The 17,203-nt window shown below is 54.9% G+C and overlaps 1 protein-coding gene across 6 annotated transcripts in view; it reads right to left on the bottom strand.

Moving 5' to 3' along the window:
* Window positions 1–16,941, bottom strand: part of MICALL1 (MICAL like 1) — a 36,054-nt gene extending 19,113 nt beyond the window's left edge. For 2 of the 6 annotated variants that reach the window (XM_016939151.4, XM_054675593.2), the window contains exons 1-6: window positions 16,333–16,940; window positions 10,891–10,939; window positions 10,385–10,526; window positions 5,070–5,158; window positions 3,690–3,832; window positions 444–898 (exon numbers count right to left, since the gene is read on the bottom strand). In XM_016939151.4, the coding sequence (XP_016794640.2) occupies window positions 444–898; window positions 3,690–3,832; window positions 5,070–5,158; window positions 10,385–10,526; window positions 10,891–10,939; window positions 16,333–16,478 (1,024 nt within the window). In that variant the 5' untranslated portion in view covers window positions 16,479–16,940. Of the gene's footprint in view, window positions 1–443; window positions 899–3,689; window positions 3,833–5,069; window positions 5,159–10,384; window positions 10,527–10,890; window positions 10,940–11,318; window positions 12,323–16,332 lie in introns of those variants that run through there. The other 4 variants (XM_016939152.4, XM_016939153.4, XM_054675594.2 and 1 more) reach the window with 4 other exon arrangements.
* Between the last annotated feature and the right edge of the window lie 262 nt (window positions 16,942–17,203).

The following is a 17,203-nucleotide window of genomic DNA, read 5'->3' as shown; positions in this document are numbered from 1 at the left end:
GAGGTAGGGAGTTCAACACCAGCTTGACCAACATGGAGAAACCCCGTCTCTACTAAAAAAAAAAAAAAAAAAAAAAAACACAAAATTAGCTGGGCATGGTGGCACATGCCTGTAATCCCAGCTACTCAGGAGGCTGAGGCAGGAGAATCGCTTGAACCCGGGAGGTGGAAGTTGCAGTGAGCCGAGGTCAAGCCACTGCACTCCAGCCTGGGGGACAAGAGCAAAACTCCATCTCACTCACACACACACACACACACACACACACACACACACACAAATATATATATATATATTAACCTCAAAAACACAGGCAGGCCCCAACACAGCACAGCACACAATGGCACAGATGGAGAGGGGCCCACCAACACTCCCAGACACACAGACTTTTCAACAGATAGTGCACTGCCACCCGGTGCCCCCTGCCCCGACTGCACCCTGCTCACCGTTCACCAGGCTGCTGCTGCCAGCCTGCTCCACCAGGTTCTCCTGCTGCAGACTGGAGCGGGGCCGGGGCGTGGGGGGTGCTGGGGTGGTGTTCTCAGAGGCCTTCCTGGGGGCAGGGGTGGGGCGGCCCGCAGGGGGGCTGGCCAGCTCCTGTAGTTTGCCAGGAACCCGGGGCTTGGTAGGGATCTGCGGCCGGGCCTCAGGGCTGGCCTTGGGTCCATCGGCCTCAGCCCCTGCAGGAGCACTGGAGCTGGGGCCGCCTCCTGGAACATCCTTGGCATCTTCTGCGAGTTGCTGCTGGTGCTGCTGCTTTGGCTGTGAGAAGGGCCCAGGCCTGGTCCCCGACCGTGTCCCCGGGCCCAGCCTGGCACAGTGTTCTGCACACACAAAGGTGCCCTCCTCGGGCCCATTCTCATAAGCCCCAGGGAGCAGGGTGCTGGAGCACCGCCGACACCTGGCAGGGGACAGGACAGGGGTTCACTTAGCCAGGCAGCCGGGCCCAGGCACTGGCTACCCCTCCAGCCGCACCCAGGGCTGTCTCCTCCCTTCCCTCCTCCCAACTGCCAGCCAAGCTCCAGGCTCCATACCCTAGACTTCCCAGAGGATAAAGAAAACAGTAACTGTCAGAAGCATAGTGGAACAATAAAATCACCAAATCACACGAAATCAGCAACAGAAATTGTGAAAAATGCCTTCAGTTTATGCTGCAAGAGGAAGAAGCAAAGGTCCCCCTGAGAGGTGGCATCCAGTGAGTGGCTGCATCCAGTAGTGGCTCAGGAAAATAAAGCAGTGGTTTTTACCCAATCAGGTGGTGTTTTGTGTTTTGTTTTCATTTTGTTTTGTTTTGTTTTTTTGAGATGGAGCCTCACTCTTGTTGTCCAGGCTGGAGTGCAATGGTACGACCTTGGCTCACTGCAACCTCCGCCTCTCGGGTTCAAGAGATTCTCCTGCCTCAGCCTTCCAAGTGGCTGGGATTACAGGCATCTGCCACCACACCTGGCTAATTTTTTTTGGCATTTTTAGTAGAGATGGAGTTTCACCAAGTCGGCCAGGCTGGTCTCAAACTCCCAACCTCAAGTGATCCACCTGCGTAGACCTCCCAAAGTGCTGGGATTACAGGTGTGAGCCACTGCTTCCAGCTGTGTTTTGTTAATGAAATAGAATAAGATACAATGTATAAGACTGTATCATACAAGAAAGGCCAAATAGTGCTTTGTGAAACTCTTACTCCAGCTGTGCCTCTACTTACACAGTTTTATTTCAGGTAAATATTTACATCTAGTCACAGTGTCAAGTGCATTTTTTACTAGGAGTTACTATAAAAAGTTTCTTTTTATTTTTGAGGCAGCGTCTCACTGTCACCCAGGTTGGAGTGCAGTAGTGCAGTCATAACTCACTGCAGCCTCAAACTCCTGGGCTCAAGTGATCCTCCTGCCTCAGCCTCCCAAATGCCTAAGACTACAGGTGCTTGCCACTACACTAATTTTTTTTTTTTTGAGACGGAGTCTCAGTCTGTCACCCAGGCTGGAGTGCAGTGGCGCGATCTCGGCTCACTGCAAGCTCTGCCTCCCGGGTTCACACTATTCTCCTGCCTCAGCCTCCCGAGTAGCTGGGGCTACAGGCGCCCACCACCACCATGCCCGGCTAATTTTTTTTGTATTTTTAGTAGAGACGGGGTTTCACCGTGTTAGCCAGGATGGCTTCGATCTCCTGACCTCGTGATCCACCCGCCTCGGCCTCCCGAAGTGCTGGGATTACAGACGTGAGCCATCGCGCCTGGCCTAATTTTTTTTTTTTTAATTTTTTTGTAGAGATGAAGTCTCATTATGTTGCCCAGGCTAGTCTTAAACTCTGGGCCTCAAGCGATCCTCCAGCCTCGGCCTCCGAAAGTGCTGGGATTATAGGCATGAGCCACCACCGCACCCAGCTCCGGCCTGTAAAAAGTTTCTAAAACACTGCCCTGGTAGCCAGATGTGACTGTGTTGGTAGAGTCTGTTTCCTCCTCGAGATTTTTCCCCATGACACCCCAATTCTGCAGTCAGGTTCCAGGGTTCCAGCACCAGCTGCCCCCCACTCAGGGGCACACTCAACCAGATCAAGTGCGTGCTGCCAGTCCCGGCTTCCTTGACTGTTCAATTTCCTCTTTTGGTTTCATTTTTGAAACATAAAATGTTTCCATGAATTTTCTAAGTTTTTTTTACTTTCCTTGCCGCTTATACCACTCTCTTAAAATCTGGCTTCCCTTGGAAGCCACATACTTAAAGCAAGTTGTTACTGTAATTTTTTAAAACTTCAAACAGGGCATGGTAGCACATGCCTGTAGTCCCGATTACTTGGGAGGGTAAGACAGGAAGATCACTTGAGCCAAGGAGGTTGAGACCAGCCTGGGCAACATAGTAGACCCATCTTAAAAGAAAAAAAGATTTTTTTTTTGAGACAGAGTCTCGTTCTGTTGCCCAGGCTGGAGTGCAAAGGTGCGATCTCAGCTCATTGCAACCTCCACCTCCTGGCTTCAAGTGATTCCTGCCTCAGCTTCCCGAGTAGCCGGAATTACAGGTGCCCACCACCACGCCCAGCTAATTTTTGTATTTTTAGTAGAGATGAGGTTTCACCATGATCAGGCTGGTCTCAAACTCCTGACCTCAGGGTGATCCACCTGTCTCGGCCTCCCAAAGTGCTGGGATTACAGGCATGAGCCACCATACCCGGCCAAAAAAATTTTTTTTAAGCTAAAATATTTCATTTTCTTTTTTCAATGGCCTTTTTCTTTTTTTTTTTTTTTTTTTTTTGAGACAGAGTCTCACTCTGTCACCCAGGCTGGAATGCAGTAGCACGATCTCGGCTTCCTGTAACCTCTGCCTCCCGGGTTCGAGCGATTCTCCTGCCTCAGCCTCTCCAGTAGCTGGGATTAGAGGTGTGCACCACCATGCCCGGCTAATTTTCAATGGCTTTTAAAGTACACATGGCTTTTAAAGTGCTCCTTCATCCTCATGCAGTAGTTATCCTCAAAATGCGTAGGCGCTGGAAGGAAAACCCCTGTGCTCTAACCCCGTTTCTGTCTCGAATCATGTGGCTGAGCAAGTGCTTTTCCCCTCACTAAGCCTTGGTTTGCTCATCATAAAACGGGGATAAGCCAGGGGCTCTGGTGTGAAGGGCCTGGCAAGGTGCCTGGTGCACTGTGTGTGCTGAACCCATGGTAGCCCCCTCCCTGGTTTCGGGGGTAACACGCGGCCCTGGCCACTCACCGGAAGCAGTGGCGATGGTACAGCCTGCCGTCAGCCAGGTAGCGCTGCACCAAGTGCACATGCTGCTGGCAGGCTGCGCACGTGCTGCTGGGGGTCTGGCCGGTGCCCTGCTCTGACAGGCTGCCTGAGGAGAGGTCCTCGCCCTGCAGAGAACGAGGTGGGGGAGGTTGGGAGCAGGACATGGTCACCAGCCATCCTGTTCACATCACTGCCCTCTCCCTCCCTCCAACGGCCACCATCACTCAAGTGTGCACCAGGCTTCGTGGTGGAAATGGACTTCATCAGGGCCCCAGGAGAGGCAGAGGGCAGGAGGCTGCCACTGTCTCCCAGGTGAGGAAGCCAAAGCCCAGAACGGAGGAAAGCCTTGTTCAAGGTCACTGAGCCAGTGCGGAAACACGAAAATCCTGACTTCCGGTTTCTGAGGCTTCCCTCCCCCAAGGAAGGCAGCTCCTGGCTGTGCAGCCCCTTCCCCTTGGTGGCTCCTGCCCCCTCCTCCTCCCCTTTGGGGAGCCCCCCTGACAGGTTCCTGTCCTCCCAGGCCCACCTCAGCTGCCTTTTCTGTTCTCTCCTAGAACTGCCACGGATTTAAATCCCAGTTTCTCTACATCCAAGCACAGTGAACCTGAGCAAGCTGCTCAAGTGTGGGCTTGGGTCCCACCTGCAGAATGAAACTGTATAATCCCTGCCAGCCTCAGCCCCATGTACCCTCATGGGGCACCCACCCTGGGGCTAGCTCCCTCCAGCAAGGAGCAGATGGGAGCAGGAGGGGAAGGCCCTTTACACACTGTAAGGTGCTGTCCAGATGTGAAGGGCTGGTGTCACTTCCTCTAAGTCCTTCAAACAGGTGACTGGCAGTTGGCCCCCACTTCCTTACTAAGTAACCTTGGACAAATGACTAAACCTCGCTGAGCCTCAGTTTCCTCATCTGTATATCAGGGCCCATAATGCTGACCTCCCTGGGTTGTTGAGAGGATTAAAGGAAATCAAGCCGGGAAGTTTAAAGCTGTCTCCACAGGAATCAAGGGGAATCTTTGCTTTACTACGTGTGTAACTCCTGACAGTCCCATGATGGTGAAGTCAGCATTGTGGACTGCCCTCTCTCCCCTTGCCAGAGCTGGCATCTCCTGACCCCACCTGAGTCCTGGAGAAGGAGGTAGGGCTCCCTGCCCATAGAACGGGACTGGCCTCCTGACCCATGCCTCACTGCCCCAGTCAGGGACACCTGTTCCCAAAGCCAATAGGGCAGGGACAGAGAACAAGCACCCTCTGAACACTGTCAGGGCTAACTTCCTCACATGACCCAGTCACTGCAATGATAGTCGTCCACATAACTCGCCCCCTCCACCCCTGGCCCTCCCACCTCTCCAGGTATCTGCCTACCTGAGCCACATCTTCTGGTTCCACTGGAGTGGGTGCTACAGATGGCGGGGAACAGGGTGCCAGGCCCTTTCTGGGTGGTGAGACACCAGCTGCCAAGAGATGAGAAAGGGGTCCTGAAGCAGGTGGAGATCCTGGAGTCCCAGGAGGTCCCAACCTGGCTGAAGATTTGAGACCTGTAGCCATCACCTAAAGGCAGACCACCTAATGCAGTGGGACAGGAGCTGGCTCCCGCTTCACACGGGCCCGGGGACGCTTCCAGTTTTAAGCCAAGTGCTGAGGGCAAGCCATGAACCTCACTGAACCTCCATCAAATGGGGAGAGTGACTCCTACTGCACAGAGCCAATCCGAACAATGGCGCAACAGTACGATCACAGAACACAGCACCCGCGTGTGGCTGCACCAGCAGCTTCCCTGCCACCAGGGTAGAGGAGGTGAAGGAAAGGAAAAGAAAGGAACCACATGGTGCTGCCCTGACAGCTCAGGAAAGGCGCTGCCTCCTTGGGGTTGACAAGGAGCTGTCCTGCCTATCCCCAAGTGGGTATCGGGGGCCAGAACCCGGCCTGCACACCCCCTCACCAGAACAAACCCACCCACCCTGGGTTCCTCTAAGACTCAGCTCCTCAGGCCGGGCACAGTGGTTCACGTCTATAATCCCAGCACTTTGGGAGGCTGAGGTGGGTGGATCATTTGAGGTCAGGAGTTCAAGACCAGCCTGGCCAACATAGTGAAACACCATCTCTACTAAAAATACAAAAATCAGCTGGACGTGGTGGTGCGCGCCTATAATCACAGCCACTCAGCCACTCGGAAGGCTAAGGCAGGAGAATCGCTCGAACCTGGGAGGTGGAGGTTACAGTGAGTTGAGATCGCGCCACTGCACTCCAGCCTGGGCAACCGAGCAAGACTCTGTCTCAAAAAAAGAAATAAATTCAATAACACTATGGTTGGTACCAGGAGTGGCTCCAGCTGACTGGGGAGAGGCCCTTAGAAGCCACATGAAGAAGCTGGACTTCATCCTGACATTACTCCCCAACCCCTTTCTGATTTCCCACAGCCGCTTGGCTGCCTTCACTCATGCCCTGGCTCCCTGAGCAGGCTGCAGCTCCTCCAGGGTGGGGGTCTGTCTGTTGTGCCCGGGGTCACTGGCACCCACTGAGCGTGGTGGCACAGCTGAACACTCAGCACAGCACCACGACATCTCAGCCAGGGGCAGGCTCCAAACTTACCCAGTCTGGTAAAAAGTCAAGGCTAGTCAAAGTCACTCTTGAAATGCCTCCACTCGCCCAGAAAGTACAGTACAGGACCATCTGGGGGAGTCGAACAGCCAGCTTTGCCTCCAGAGTTGGAACACATCACTGTTTCCTTTGCTTAAGCAGCAGATGGGATAAAAATGGTTTGCATTTAGGGGCCAAGTTGTATGAAAGGCACAAACTGTACCTTTTCTTTTTTATTACAAAAGGCAGATTTATTAGAGAAGGTATGAAAATACATTGCGAGGCTGAAAATACAGGCAGCATAACAGAGAAAGGACTGTCTGCCACAAACTGTACCTTTATCAATGAGAATCCCTGCAGGGCGAGGGAGTGCCCATGCCCACACTCAGCACGGTAAGCTGTGCCCACCAGGGCTGCCCCTGCCCACCAGGCTGCCCAGAGAGGGCCAACGAATGAGCTGCGTACCACCAACAGCTGCCCACACCCCACCCACCCCGCAGAGTCCCAGAGATGAGCTCAGTAGAGAGAGATTCAGGTTTGGCCACAAGGAAGGCCGCAGGCTAAGGCTGAATTGTGATTCTAAGGAATCCAGCTAAACGCTAATCAGTGAAATAAGAAGTAGTAAGAATACTAATCTTGGCTGGGCGCAGTGGCTCACACCTGTAATCCCAGCACTTTGGGAGGCCAAGGTGGGTGGATCACTTGAGGTCAGAAATCCCAGACCAGACCGGCCATCATAGTGAAACCCTATCTCTACTAAAAATACAAAAATTAAGCCAGGCGTGGTGGTGCGCACCTGTAATCCCAGCTACTTGGGAGACTGAGGCATGAGAATCGCTTGAACGTGGGAGGCAGAGGCTGCAGTCTGCCAAGGTTGTGCCACTGAGCTCCAGCCTGGATGACACAGCGAGACTCTGTCTCAAAAAAAAAAAAAAAAAAAGAATACTAATCTAAATAGGTGCCAAACACTGGTTTATACATTTCCTCATTTACTCCTCAAGTTAACCCTGTGAGATGGGTGTTATTCCTATCCTCACTGCAAAAGGGAAACTGAAGCAGAGTGGTTAAATAACTGACCCATGGTCACCCAAAGAGGAAATGGCAGAGTGAAAATTTTGAGTCCATGCTCTTAACCCCAACCTTAGACTGTCTCTCACCAGAGCCTCTGGGGTCTGGAAATACTTTCATTTTGTTTTCTATTAAAATATACATAATGTTATTTGTTCAATTATTTTAACCCCTAGTGTTACATCAGGGGGAAGGGGTATAAGACATTATTTTAATTTTTCTGCTTTTGCCATGTTCTAAATTTTCTTGTTTATTTTTTCTGTTTAGGGATGGGGTCTCGCTCTGTTGCCCAGGCTGCAGTGCACTGGCGTGATCATAGCTCACCGCAGCCTCGAACTCCTGGCCTCAAGCAAACCTCCCATCTCAACCTCCCATGTAGCTAGGACTACAGGTGTGCCACCACTATGCCTGGTTAATTTTTTTATTTTTATTTTGGTAGAGACAGGTTCTTGCTATGTTGCCCAGTCTGGTCTCAACAGCAATCCACCTGCCTCAGCCTCCCAAAGTGCTGGGATTACAGGCATGAGCCACTTCACCCGGCTATTTTTTCTTTTTTTTCTAAAGTTATTTATTTATGGCTGGGCATAGTGGCTCATGCCTGTAATCCCAGCACTTTGGGAGGCCGAGAAGGGTAGATCCCTTGAGCTTAGGAGTTCAAGACCAACCTGGGTAACATGGTGATACTCCACCTCTACAAAAAAATATAAAAATTAGCTGGGTGTGGTTGCATGCACCAGTAGTCCCAGCTTCTCAGTAGGCTGAGGTAGGAGAATCACCGCAGCCCAGGAAGGTTGAGGACGCATTGAGCTGTGATCATGCCACTGCACTCCAGCCTAGGCAACACAACAGAGTAAAACCCTGTCTCAAAAAAAATACACATATATGTGTGTGTGTGTGTGTGTGTGCGCGCGCACGCATATATACACATAATATATGTACATATATATGTATATGCGTGTATATATATACATATATATATAATGAAAGAAAAGATGGCTGGGTGCAGTGGCTCATGCCTGTAATCCCAGCACTTTGGGAGGCTGAGGTGGGTGGATCACCTGAGGTCAGGAATTCGAGACTAGCCTGGCCAACATGGTGAAACCCCGTCTCTACTAAAACTACAAAAATTAGCTGGGTGTGGTGGCGGGTGCCTGTAATCCCAGCTACTTGGGAGGCTAAAACAGGAGAATCACTTGAACCCGGGAGGTAGAGGTTGCAGTGAGCTGAGACCGCGCCATTGCACTCCAGCCTGGGCAAGAAGAGTGAAACTCCATTTCAAAAAAAAAAAAAGAAAGAAAAGAAAAGAAACCTCTGACTTCATAAAACACTTTAAAGAGTTGGGCCAGGGCCGGGCGCAGTGGCTCATGCCTGTAATCCTACCACTTTGGGAGGCCGAGGCAGGTGGATCGCCTGAGGTCAGGAGTTTGAGACCAGCCTGGCCAAAGTGGCGAAACCCCATCTCTACTAAAAATACAAAAATTAGCCGGACATGTTGGTGCACGCCTGTAATCCCAGCTACTCAGGAGGCTGAAGCAGGAGAATCACTTGAACCCCGAGGGCAGAGGTTGCAGTGAGCCGAGATCGCGCCATTGCACTCCAGCCTGGGCAACAAGAGCAAAACTCTGTATCAAAAAAAAAAAAAAAAAAGAGTTGGGCCAGAACTGTCTAGACCGACAGCAGAGGCAGGAGGGAGGGGCTGAAATGGGCTCTACTCAGACCCAGGGACAGCAGGAACCCAGCGTTGGATTCAGGACACCTGGATTCTCAACCCAGCTGTTCAGTTTGTCTGCTGTGTGATCTTGAGCTCCTTGCTTCCCCTCTCTAGGCCTATCTCCTCTCTGCAGAAGGGGAGGCCCAGCTACCCCCAAGGGAGGTCCTTGCATGGGAATGCCCAGTGACCTCACTCAGAACCGAGTCACCTTGTAGCCCCTGCAACTCTGGTTCCCCAGTTCCCCAGCCTCTCAGCTCTCAGTCACTTCTGTGGAAGACAGCACAGCAGCCTCACCAGACAGGGCCACTTCCCCGCTGGAGGAAAAACCCAAGGAAGTGTCTGCAAACAGGAAGTGAGGGTGGGTGCCAGGGAGGTGGACTCCATGCAGCGGATGAACGCAACCTGCTGTGTCTCCTCTGATATGATTGTGTTCATTTTCTGGTGGGTGTGTTTGGTGTCTATCTCCCCCATGGGACTTCAGCAGTGATTACATTCACAGCTGCATCCCCAAAGCCCAGCACAGGGCTCTTTTACTCAAGATATATGTCAGGCCGGGCACCAGTGGCTCACGTCTGTAGTCCCAGCACTTTGGGAGGCTGAGGCGGGCAGATCACCTGAGGTCAGGAGTTCAAGACCAGCCTGGCCAACATGGTGAAACCTCATCTCTACTAAAAATACCAAAAATTAGCCAGGTGTAGTGGTGGGTGCCTGTAATCCCAGCTACTCAGGAGGCTGAGACAGGAGAATTGCTTAAATTCAGGAAGCGGAGGTTGCAGTGAGACAAGATCCCGCCATTGCACTCTAGCCTGTGCAACAAGAGCGAAACTCCGTCTCAAAAAAAAAAAAAGTGGGACTGGGCACAGTGGCTCACGCCTGTAATCCCAGCACTTGGGGAGGCCAAGGCGGGCAGATCACGAGGTCAAGAGTTTGAGACCAGCCTGGCCAACATAGTGAAACCCTGTCTCTACTAAAGACACAAAAAATTAGCCGGGCGTGGTGCCGGGTGCCTGTAATCCCAGCTACTTGGGAGTCTGAGGCAGGAGGTTAAACCCAGGAGGCGGAGGTTGCAGTGAGCCGAGATCGTGCCATCACAATCCAGCCTGGGTGACAGGGCAAGACTCCATCTCAAAAAAAAAAAAAAGAGCGAAACTCTGTCTCAAAAAAAAAAGAAATATTTCAACGAGTGAATGAATGAATAAGTAAATGAATGAGACACTCCTCAGCAGCCTGTTTACAACTCAGAAAACCAGTAGCAAGCATCAGACATCCCCAGGGCCACCCGCTGGGCCAGCCTCCGTGAAAGGCTGAGTCCCCCTCTCACCTTGGCCAGGACTGCAGAAGTGGTTGTAATACTGGGACACATAGGTCATGATGCTGAGGCAGTCAGGGACGCTCATGGAGACCATGTCATTGGGGTCCAGGAGAGCGGGGATCCCCAGCTCCTTCTCAGCCACTTCAAAGGCCTGGGGTGGTGACAGGTGCAAGGGCGGGAGCAGCCGAAGCAGGAAGAGGAGGTAGCGTTAGGGGGCGACCCCTCAGCCTAGGCCCAGCTCCCTTCAGTGGGATGGGGTGACTGTGGGTTCCCCTCAGTATTAACCCCACCCAAGCGCCACAGGACGGCCTGGAGAAAGGGGAAGCCTGGTGCTCCATGCATGAGGGGGCTGGTGGGAAGCAGAGGGTGGGGAAAGGTGCAGCCAGGGCCAGTGTACAAGGGCAGCCACCGTGCAAGACCCCTGCCCTCCCCACCAAACACACACACACACACACACACACACACACACACACACACACAGAGCCTCTTGGGCTTCCATCTGTCCGGGAACTTACCAAACGGTTATTCTCGAAGACATTGTCCTTGGAAAGCGAATCAAAATCTCTGCAAGAGGCAAAGGGAGGAGGATTGGTCAAGAGGGGAGGTGACTGGGGAATAGGGGCGGGGTCAGAGTCAGAAAGGAGCTGAACAGAGAAGACGTCCCAGCCAGCATCAACCTCAGCAGGGTTGCTGGGGGGGAGTCTGTGGATTACTAAGGGGGAAACTGAGGCAGCAAACATTTGCTGCTAGAGCTGGAGCTGCCAGGGCAGGGCAGGGCATGAGATCACGGGCCCTGGAGGCATCCAAGCAGAGGCTGGGAAATCACTGGGAAGGGGTGGGGCTCAAGCCCAGGCTTTCAAGCTTAAGATCCTTTGCCTCTCTGCAGGAAGCCACCTCTGGAGTCCGTAGCAAAGACATAACTAAGACCCGCATGTGACCTCACCCAGGGCGCAGTGCTGGGCTCCTCTGTCTCATTTACTTTCTTGTCACAGCAACTCTGTTTGGCAAGAATTGATCTCATTTGATAGATGAGGACACTGAGGCCTGGAGAAAGGAAGCCACCAGCCCTGGAAATCCACATGTCTGGCCCTCCCACTGCTCACAGGCCCCTGCAGGTGTGTCACACACTCAGAGTAGCCACACCAACTTGCTGAATCCCAACCCGGTCCGGCCTGCAGATGAATGTTTTTCTTAATGGGGCCGTGAATAGAAGAACAAGTTGGAACCAGAGTGGAAATGTACATACTCCGGAGCTGCTGGCATAGAACAGCTGGTTGGCCCCACTGGGCCACTCCTGGGGCAGCTTCCACTGGGGAAGCAGTGAGGGATTTTCTAGTTTCTAAACTAGGAAAGGTGAGAGGTGGCAGGGCCTGTCTAGGGGCCCCAGCACGGGACAGCTGGCTGGCCTGCAGGCTTTATTTATCCCCCTCCTCCCTCCCCACTCCAGGCCGCTGAAACCAGCAGAGGCAGCTCAGTCTTCCCGCCGGGCAGCCTCCTGGGTGCATCCGCATGCAGCCTTGCCCTTCTATGGCTGAAAACTGCAGCCCTGACTGCCGGAGACGGGTGGGCAGAGGCAAGAGCAGGCCACGCCACCTCTGAGGGCTGAATTCCCATGTGACCATGGGGTTGGGGGGATCAGCAGTCCTTCCAGCATTCATTGTCCCATCTGCAAATCAGGAAAAGCACTAGTACCACCTCCCAAGCTGGTGGAGTCCCAGCTTGGTAAAGGGCAGGCCTCGCAGATATGAGGGAGCCGGGTAAGCACAGCCCCCTCCTCCTGCCCCCAACACTTTTCCAGGCAGGGGCCAGGGACTGTGAACCCTGGGCAGGAAAGAGTTGCTTGAGGACCTTGGAAGGGGTCTGGTGCCCCAGGGCTGGGTGGACGGGGAGAGGCAAGGTGACTATGTCTGGGCACCAGCTCCCTTTTTGCCACTCTGACCAGGCCACTTCCTTCTCCCCTGGGCTGCCTCCCTAGCTCCCCTTTTCTGCCACTGCCTCAGAGTGCGACCTTAGCAAGGTGTTTCACCTCTCGAAACCTCCGTCTCCCGGTCTGGCTCATGACACTGCAACAGGGCGAGGAAAACACCATGGTACCCAGCCCCCAACAGAGGCTTTTTCCAAGACCAAATGAGACAAAAGCAACTTGTCTCAGCCGTTTATTTCGGTCACCCCAGAAGTGTTCCAAGAAGGCTGGGGTCACATTCTAGCTACTCTGTGCCCCCAACTCCCTACACAGTTCCCCAAATTTCGAAGATGCTCCGTAAATGTTTGTTGAATGAATCAATGCGGAAAACAGTGTGAAAACTGTAAAAAACCTTCAGGATCCTGCAGGTTTTCTTCCAACTTCTTCCACCCCCATCTCTGTCCCTAATTAACATCTGTGTTTTGGTAACACATATATTTTCTGAGAGTCTTCAGAGGCCTGCGGAGTTCTACTTGGCTCTGGGGAAGACGAAGGACACAGAAATGAAACCCACATGGTCCACGCCCTCAAAGGAGCTTAAGCATGTCTGGATTTCGGGTGGTGCGGAGGGATGGCCCAGCCCCCACAACCCTTGTCCCAGCAGAGCCCTGGGCCAACACTGGATTCACCCAGGCAGGGCTCACAGCCCTAGAAGCCTGAACCACTTTAGGAGATGATTCTTGCCCTCACTCTAGGCCACTCCTACTCTCACGGAGATCCTCCCAACCCATCACTGAGGACTTCCCTACACATTATGTGGGACCTGGACCTCAGCTTCCTGTGCAATGCACTGGCAATATTGCAAATGAATGCCTGGACATGATTCTGGATCTCAGAAGCAGAGCCACCCTCCCCTGCACACTTTTTCCAGCCACATCCCTCCCTTGCTTAAAACCTACGTGGTTGGCCAGGTGCAGTGGCTCACACCTATAATCCCAGCACTTTGGGAGGCCGAGGCAGGTGGATCACGAGGTCAGAAGATTGAGACCATCCTGACTAACACAGTGAAACCCCATCTCTGCTAAAAATACAAAAAATTAGCCAGGCATGGTGGTGGGCGCCTGTAGTCCCAGCTACTCGGGAGGCTAAGGCAGGAGAATGGCGTGAACCCAAGAGGTGGAGCTTGCAGTGAGCAGAGATCGTACCACTGCACTCCAGCTTGGCTGACAGAGTGAGACTCCGTCTCAAAAAAGAAAAACCTACGTGGCTCGGCCAGGCATGGTGGCTCACGCCTGTAATCCCAGCACTTTGGGAGGCCGAGGCAGGCGGATCATCTGAGGTCAGGAGTTCGAGACCAGCCTGGCCAACATGGTGAAACCCCATCTCTACTAAAAACTACAAAAATTAGCCGGGCATGGTGGTGCGTGCCTGTAATCCCAGCTACTTGGGAGGCTGAGGCAGGAGAATTGCTTGAACCCGGGAGGCAGAGGTTGTGGTGAGCCGAGATCACGCCACTGCACTCCAGCCTGGGTGACAGGCCTCCATCTCAAAAAAACAAAAACAAAAACAAAAAAAACCCTGCATGGTTCCCTGAGGCCCCTATCCATGCTCCTTAGCCAGCAAAAGCAGCTGTCCGCCATCTGTCCCAACTGCATCTCCCAACTCGCTACCTTGTGTGCTCCCCACTCAGCTACACAGCCTCCAGCTTTGCACACACCTCCCGCCCCTTGCCTTTGCTCAGATGGGGTCCCGTGCCAGAACGTCCACCCAGCAGCCCTCACCTGGCTCCTGCCATCTCCTTGAAGACTATATTCTCCCTAGGAGGTCTCCCAGCCCCAGCCCTCTGATAGGGTACATGGAATTGCCATCATCGTTTATACACGTTTCCCCTACAGGTGTGGGAGAGCGTGTAGGGTTGCCTGTTTTGTTGATTGGTACTTCCATTACCAGGTACAGTGTCCAGCACAGAGCAATATGACTCTACAAATACTGGTTGAATAAATGAAGAAATCAAACATTGTTATTGGGCCAGGCATGGTGGCTCATGCCTGTAATCCCAGCATTTTGGGAGGCTGAGGTAGGCAGATTACTTGAGCTCAAGAGTTCAAGACCAGCCTGGGCAACATGGCGAAAACCCATCTCTACAAATACAAAAAAATTAGACAGGCGTGGTGGCGTGTGCCTGTGGTCCCAGCTACTAGGGAGGTTGAGGTGGGAGGATTGCTTGGGCCCGGGAGGTGGGGGCTGCAGTGAGCCATGATTGTGCCACTGCCCTCCAGCCTGGGTGACAGAGTGAGACCCCATCTCAAAAAAATAAAAAACATTTAAAAAAAAAAGTAACATTAGTTACTTACAGTAACTAATGTTAAATGAATGCTTGTTATCTCATGCAATCCTCACATTTCTGTGAGCTGTGTCACATTATCAATCCCACCTCACAGATGAGGACACTGATGCCTGGAGAGAGCCCATGAGGACCCAAGGCCATGCGCCTAAGACATGGAGAAGCTAAACACAAACCAGGCGGCCTTTATTTACTTTGATGCCACTAGGCTCAGGCCCACCAAATGGCTTCACTTCACACCCAAGTCCCCTCCCACACTGGGTTTGTCCCTGCTTCCTGCCTCACTCCTGCCCCTCAGACAAAATAGAAGACCCCTTGGGCCCTCCCTTCCAATGCCCAGGTCTAACCCTGGTGCCCTTTTCCTCCATCCTTCTACCCCCTGCTCCTGGGCAACCAGGCATCAACCTTGTGCTTCCATTAGTATGGGTGTCACATGCCCCACAGCGGGCAGGGGCCCACCTACATGACCACCTCATCTTGTTCCCTTCTGTATCCACAGCCCCAAAACCCTCTCCTCCAGGGCCCAAGCCACCACCCACAGACACGGTACTGCAGGGTACATACAGGTAAACCAGGTGCACCTGCATCATGGAATCCTGAGGCAATCCCTTAGAAGCCTTCCCACATGCTGCCCTCGGACAGTGCAAATCTGGAGGTGGAACAGGCACAGAAAGCCTCCATCTGCCAGGCTGGGGGAGCCCTGGCAAGAGGGCTGCATGCGAAAGGGGTAGGGACCAGAACTCTCCTCCCTGATTCACAGGTGAGACCTGAAGTGCAAGGAATGGCACCAGATAAACTCACCCAGTGTTTTAGGAATGAAGGGACGAAAGGAGGAGAGGTTCCAGGGCTCAAGGCAGAGAGAGCAAAGACAGAGGCTCCAAGTCAACTGTTCTGGGGAGTCTGAATGCATTTTCCCATGAGAACCTCATTGGGCAGCTCTGGGCAGGAAGGGGCCATTTCACAACCTGCAGCACCCGGTTGGTGTCTATCAATCGGATCCTAGGAGTCTTCCCAACATTGCCGGCCTGTGACTACTCTTGCGCGCCCCACCTGCGTGCCCCACTGAGGAGGGCAGCAGGGCCATCGAGCACACACCCGGGAGGCAGGGCTGCGTCCTAAGTTGGGGGGCGTGGGGAAAGCACAGGGTCTGTACATCCATTCATCCAACACCTGTTAGCCGAGGTCTCCTCTGTGCCGGGAACTGTGCTACTGTCTGGAGGCAAGCTCCTATTTGGGGGTCAGAGAAGTGGGGGTTCACCTGCACACCCGGAGCAAGGGGCCACCCCGAGTGGGAAGCCTCGGGGGAGAGGGGAGGCCCGGCGAGCCCGTGGAGAAGAGTTTAGGGTAGGAGAGGCCCAGGGCCCCCAAAGAGGGCTCAACACCCCTTCAAAGAGGTCAAGGGCTTAGGGGTTCAGCGATCCTCGGCGGAAATCAGCGCTTTGTGGGCGGGGCCAGTGTCCCCGCGGAGGGACCAGCCTCGGGGGAGAGTTCGGGATCCCACGGGCGGGGTCAGGGCGGCCGGGCGGGGGAGGGGCGCCCTGGGCCGGGGTCTCAGGGACCCGCCCGGCGTCCGCGGCTGTCGGGGGGGTCGGCGTCTCCGTGTCCGGGGGCGGCGCCTGTCACCGCCCGGGCTTCGCGTCACTGAGGGGGGCGGCGGTCGCGGCCCCAGCCCGCCCCGCGCCGCCCGCTCGCCCGGGGCCCCGCACTCACAGCAGGTCGGGCCGGTGCCGGTGCAGGATGGCGCAGAAGGCCAGGCCGTCCCGGAAGGAGCTGCTCAGGTCGCGGATCTCCACGCCGCGGTAGCCCTCGCACTGGCGGCGGCACCAGGCCAGCAGCGCGCCCCGCGGCCCAGCCATGACCCCGCGGCCCGCCCGGCTCCGGCTCTGGCTTCGGGGCCCCGGCTTGGCCGGGACGGCGGCCGCCGCGCGGGCCCGGTTTCCGGCTGCGGCTGCGGCTCCGAGCTCGGGCGCCGACCGGCAGGCGAGGGGAGGGGCGGAGGCGGGGCCGCGGTGTCCTCGCTCGGGCGCCCCGCGGCCCTGCCCCAACCTGCCCGAGCAGCGCCGCCGCGTGGCCCGGCCCGGCCGGCCGCCGCCTACTCCGCGCTGCCCGCTCGCCTCATTGTGGGCCGGCCGTGGGCGCGGGCGTCCCGCCGCCTCCGTCCGCGCCCGAGGCGCGCCCCACCCAGCAGCGGCTCCGCCCCCAGTGCGGAGCCCACCCCTACCAAGACGGGCCGGCGCCCCATCGCCCGCCCCTCGACGGCGCCGGGCTCCCGCTGCTCCACTGGGTGCCCGCGAAGCCCCCGCACCCGCCGCAAGCGGACCACTCCCCACGATGACTTCACCGCCGCGGCCGCCGCCGCGCCGCCCACCGGGAGCCCTCCACCCTTTGGAGGCGGGACACCTCGTGCTCCCATCCGGCCTCCTTCCCGCTCCTAATGACCGCAAATCCCCCCTTCCACCCCTAGCTTGAAACTTTGGGGAGGCAGTTCCCCTGCAGACCTCAGAGCACCCCCCCGGATAGCCACCAGCTTCCCTCATCCCGGCTCTCCACCCTAAAGCACCAATGAGCTGGAAGTTCTCAT

Source organism: Pan troglodytes, chromosome 23 (genome assembly GCF_028858775.2).
Source record: "Pan troglodytes isolate AG18354 chromosome 23, NHGRI_mPanTro3-v2.0_pri, whole genome shotgun sequence".
Taxonomy (NCBI): domain Eukaryota; kingdom Metazoa; phylum Chordata; class Mammalia; order Primates; family Hominidae; genus Pan; species Pan troglodytes.
This window is presented reverse-complemented; position numbering and strand designations above follow the sequence as displayed.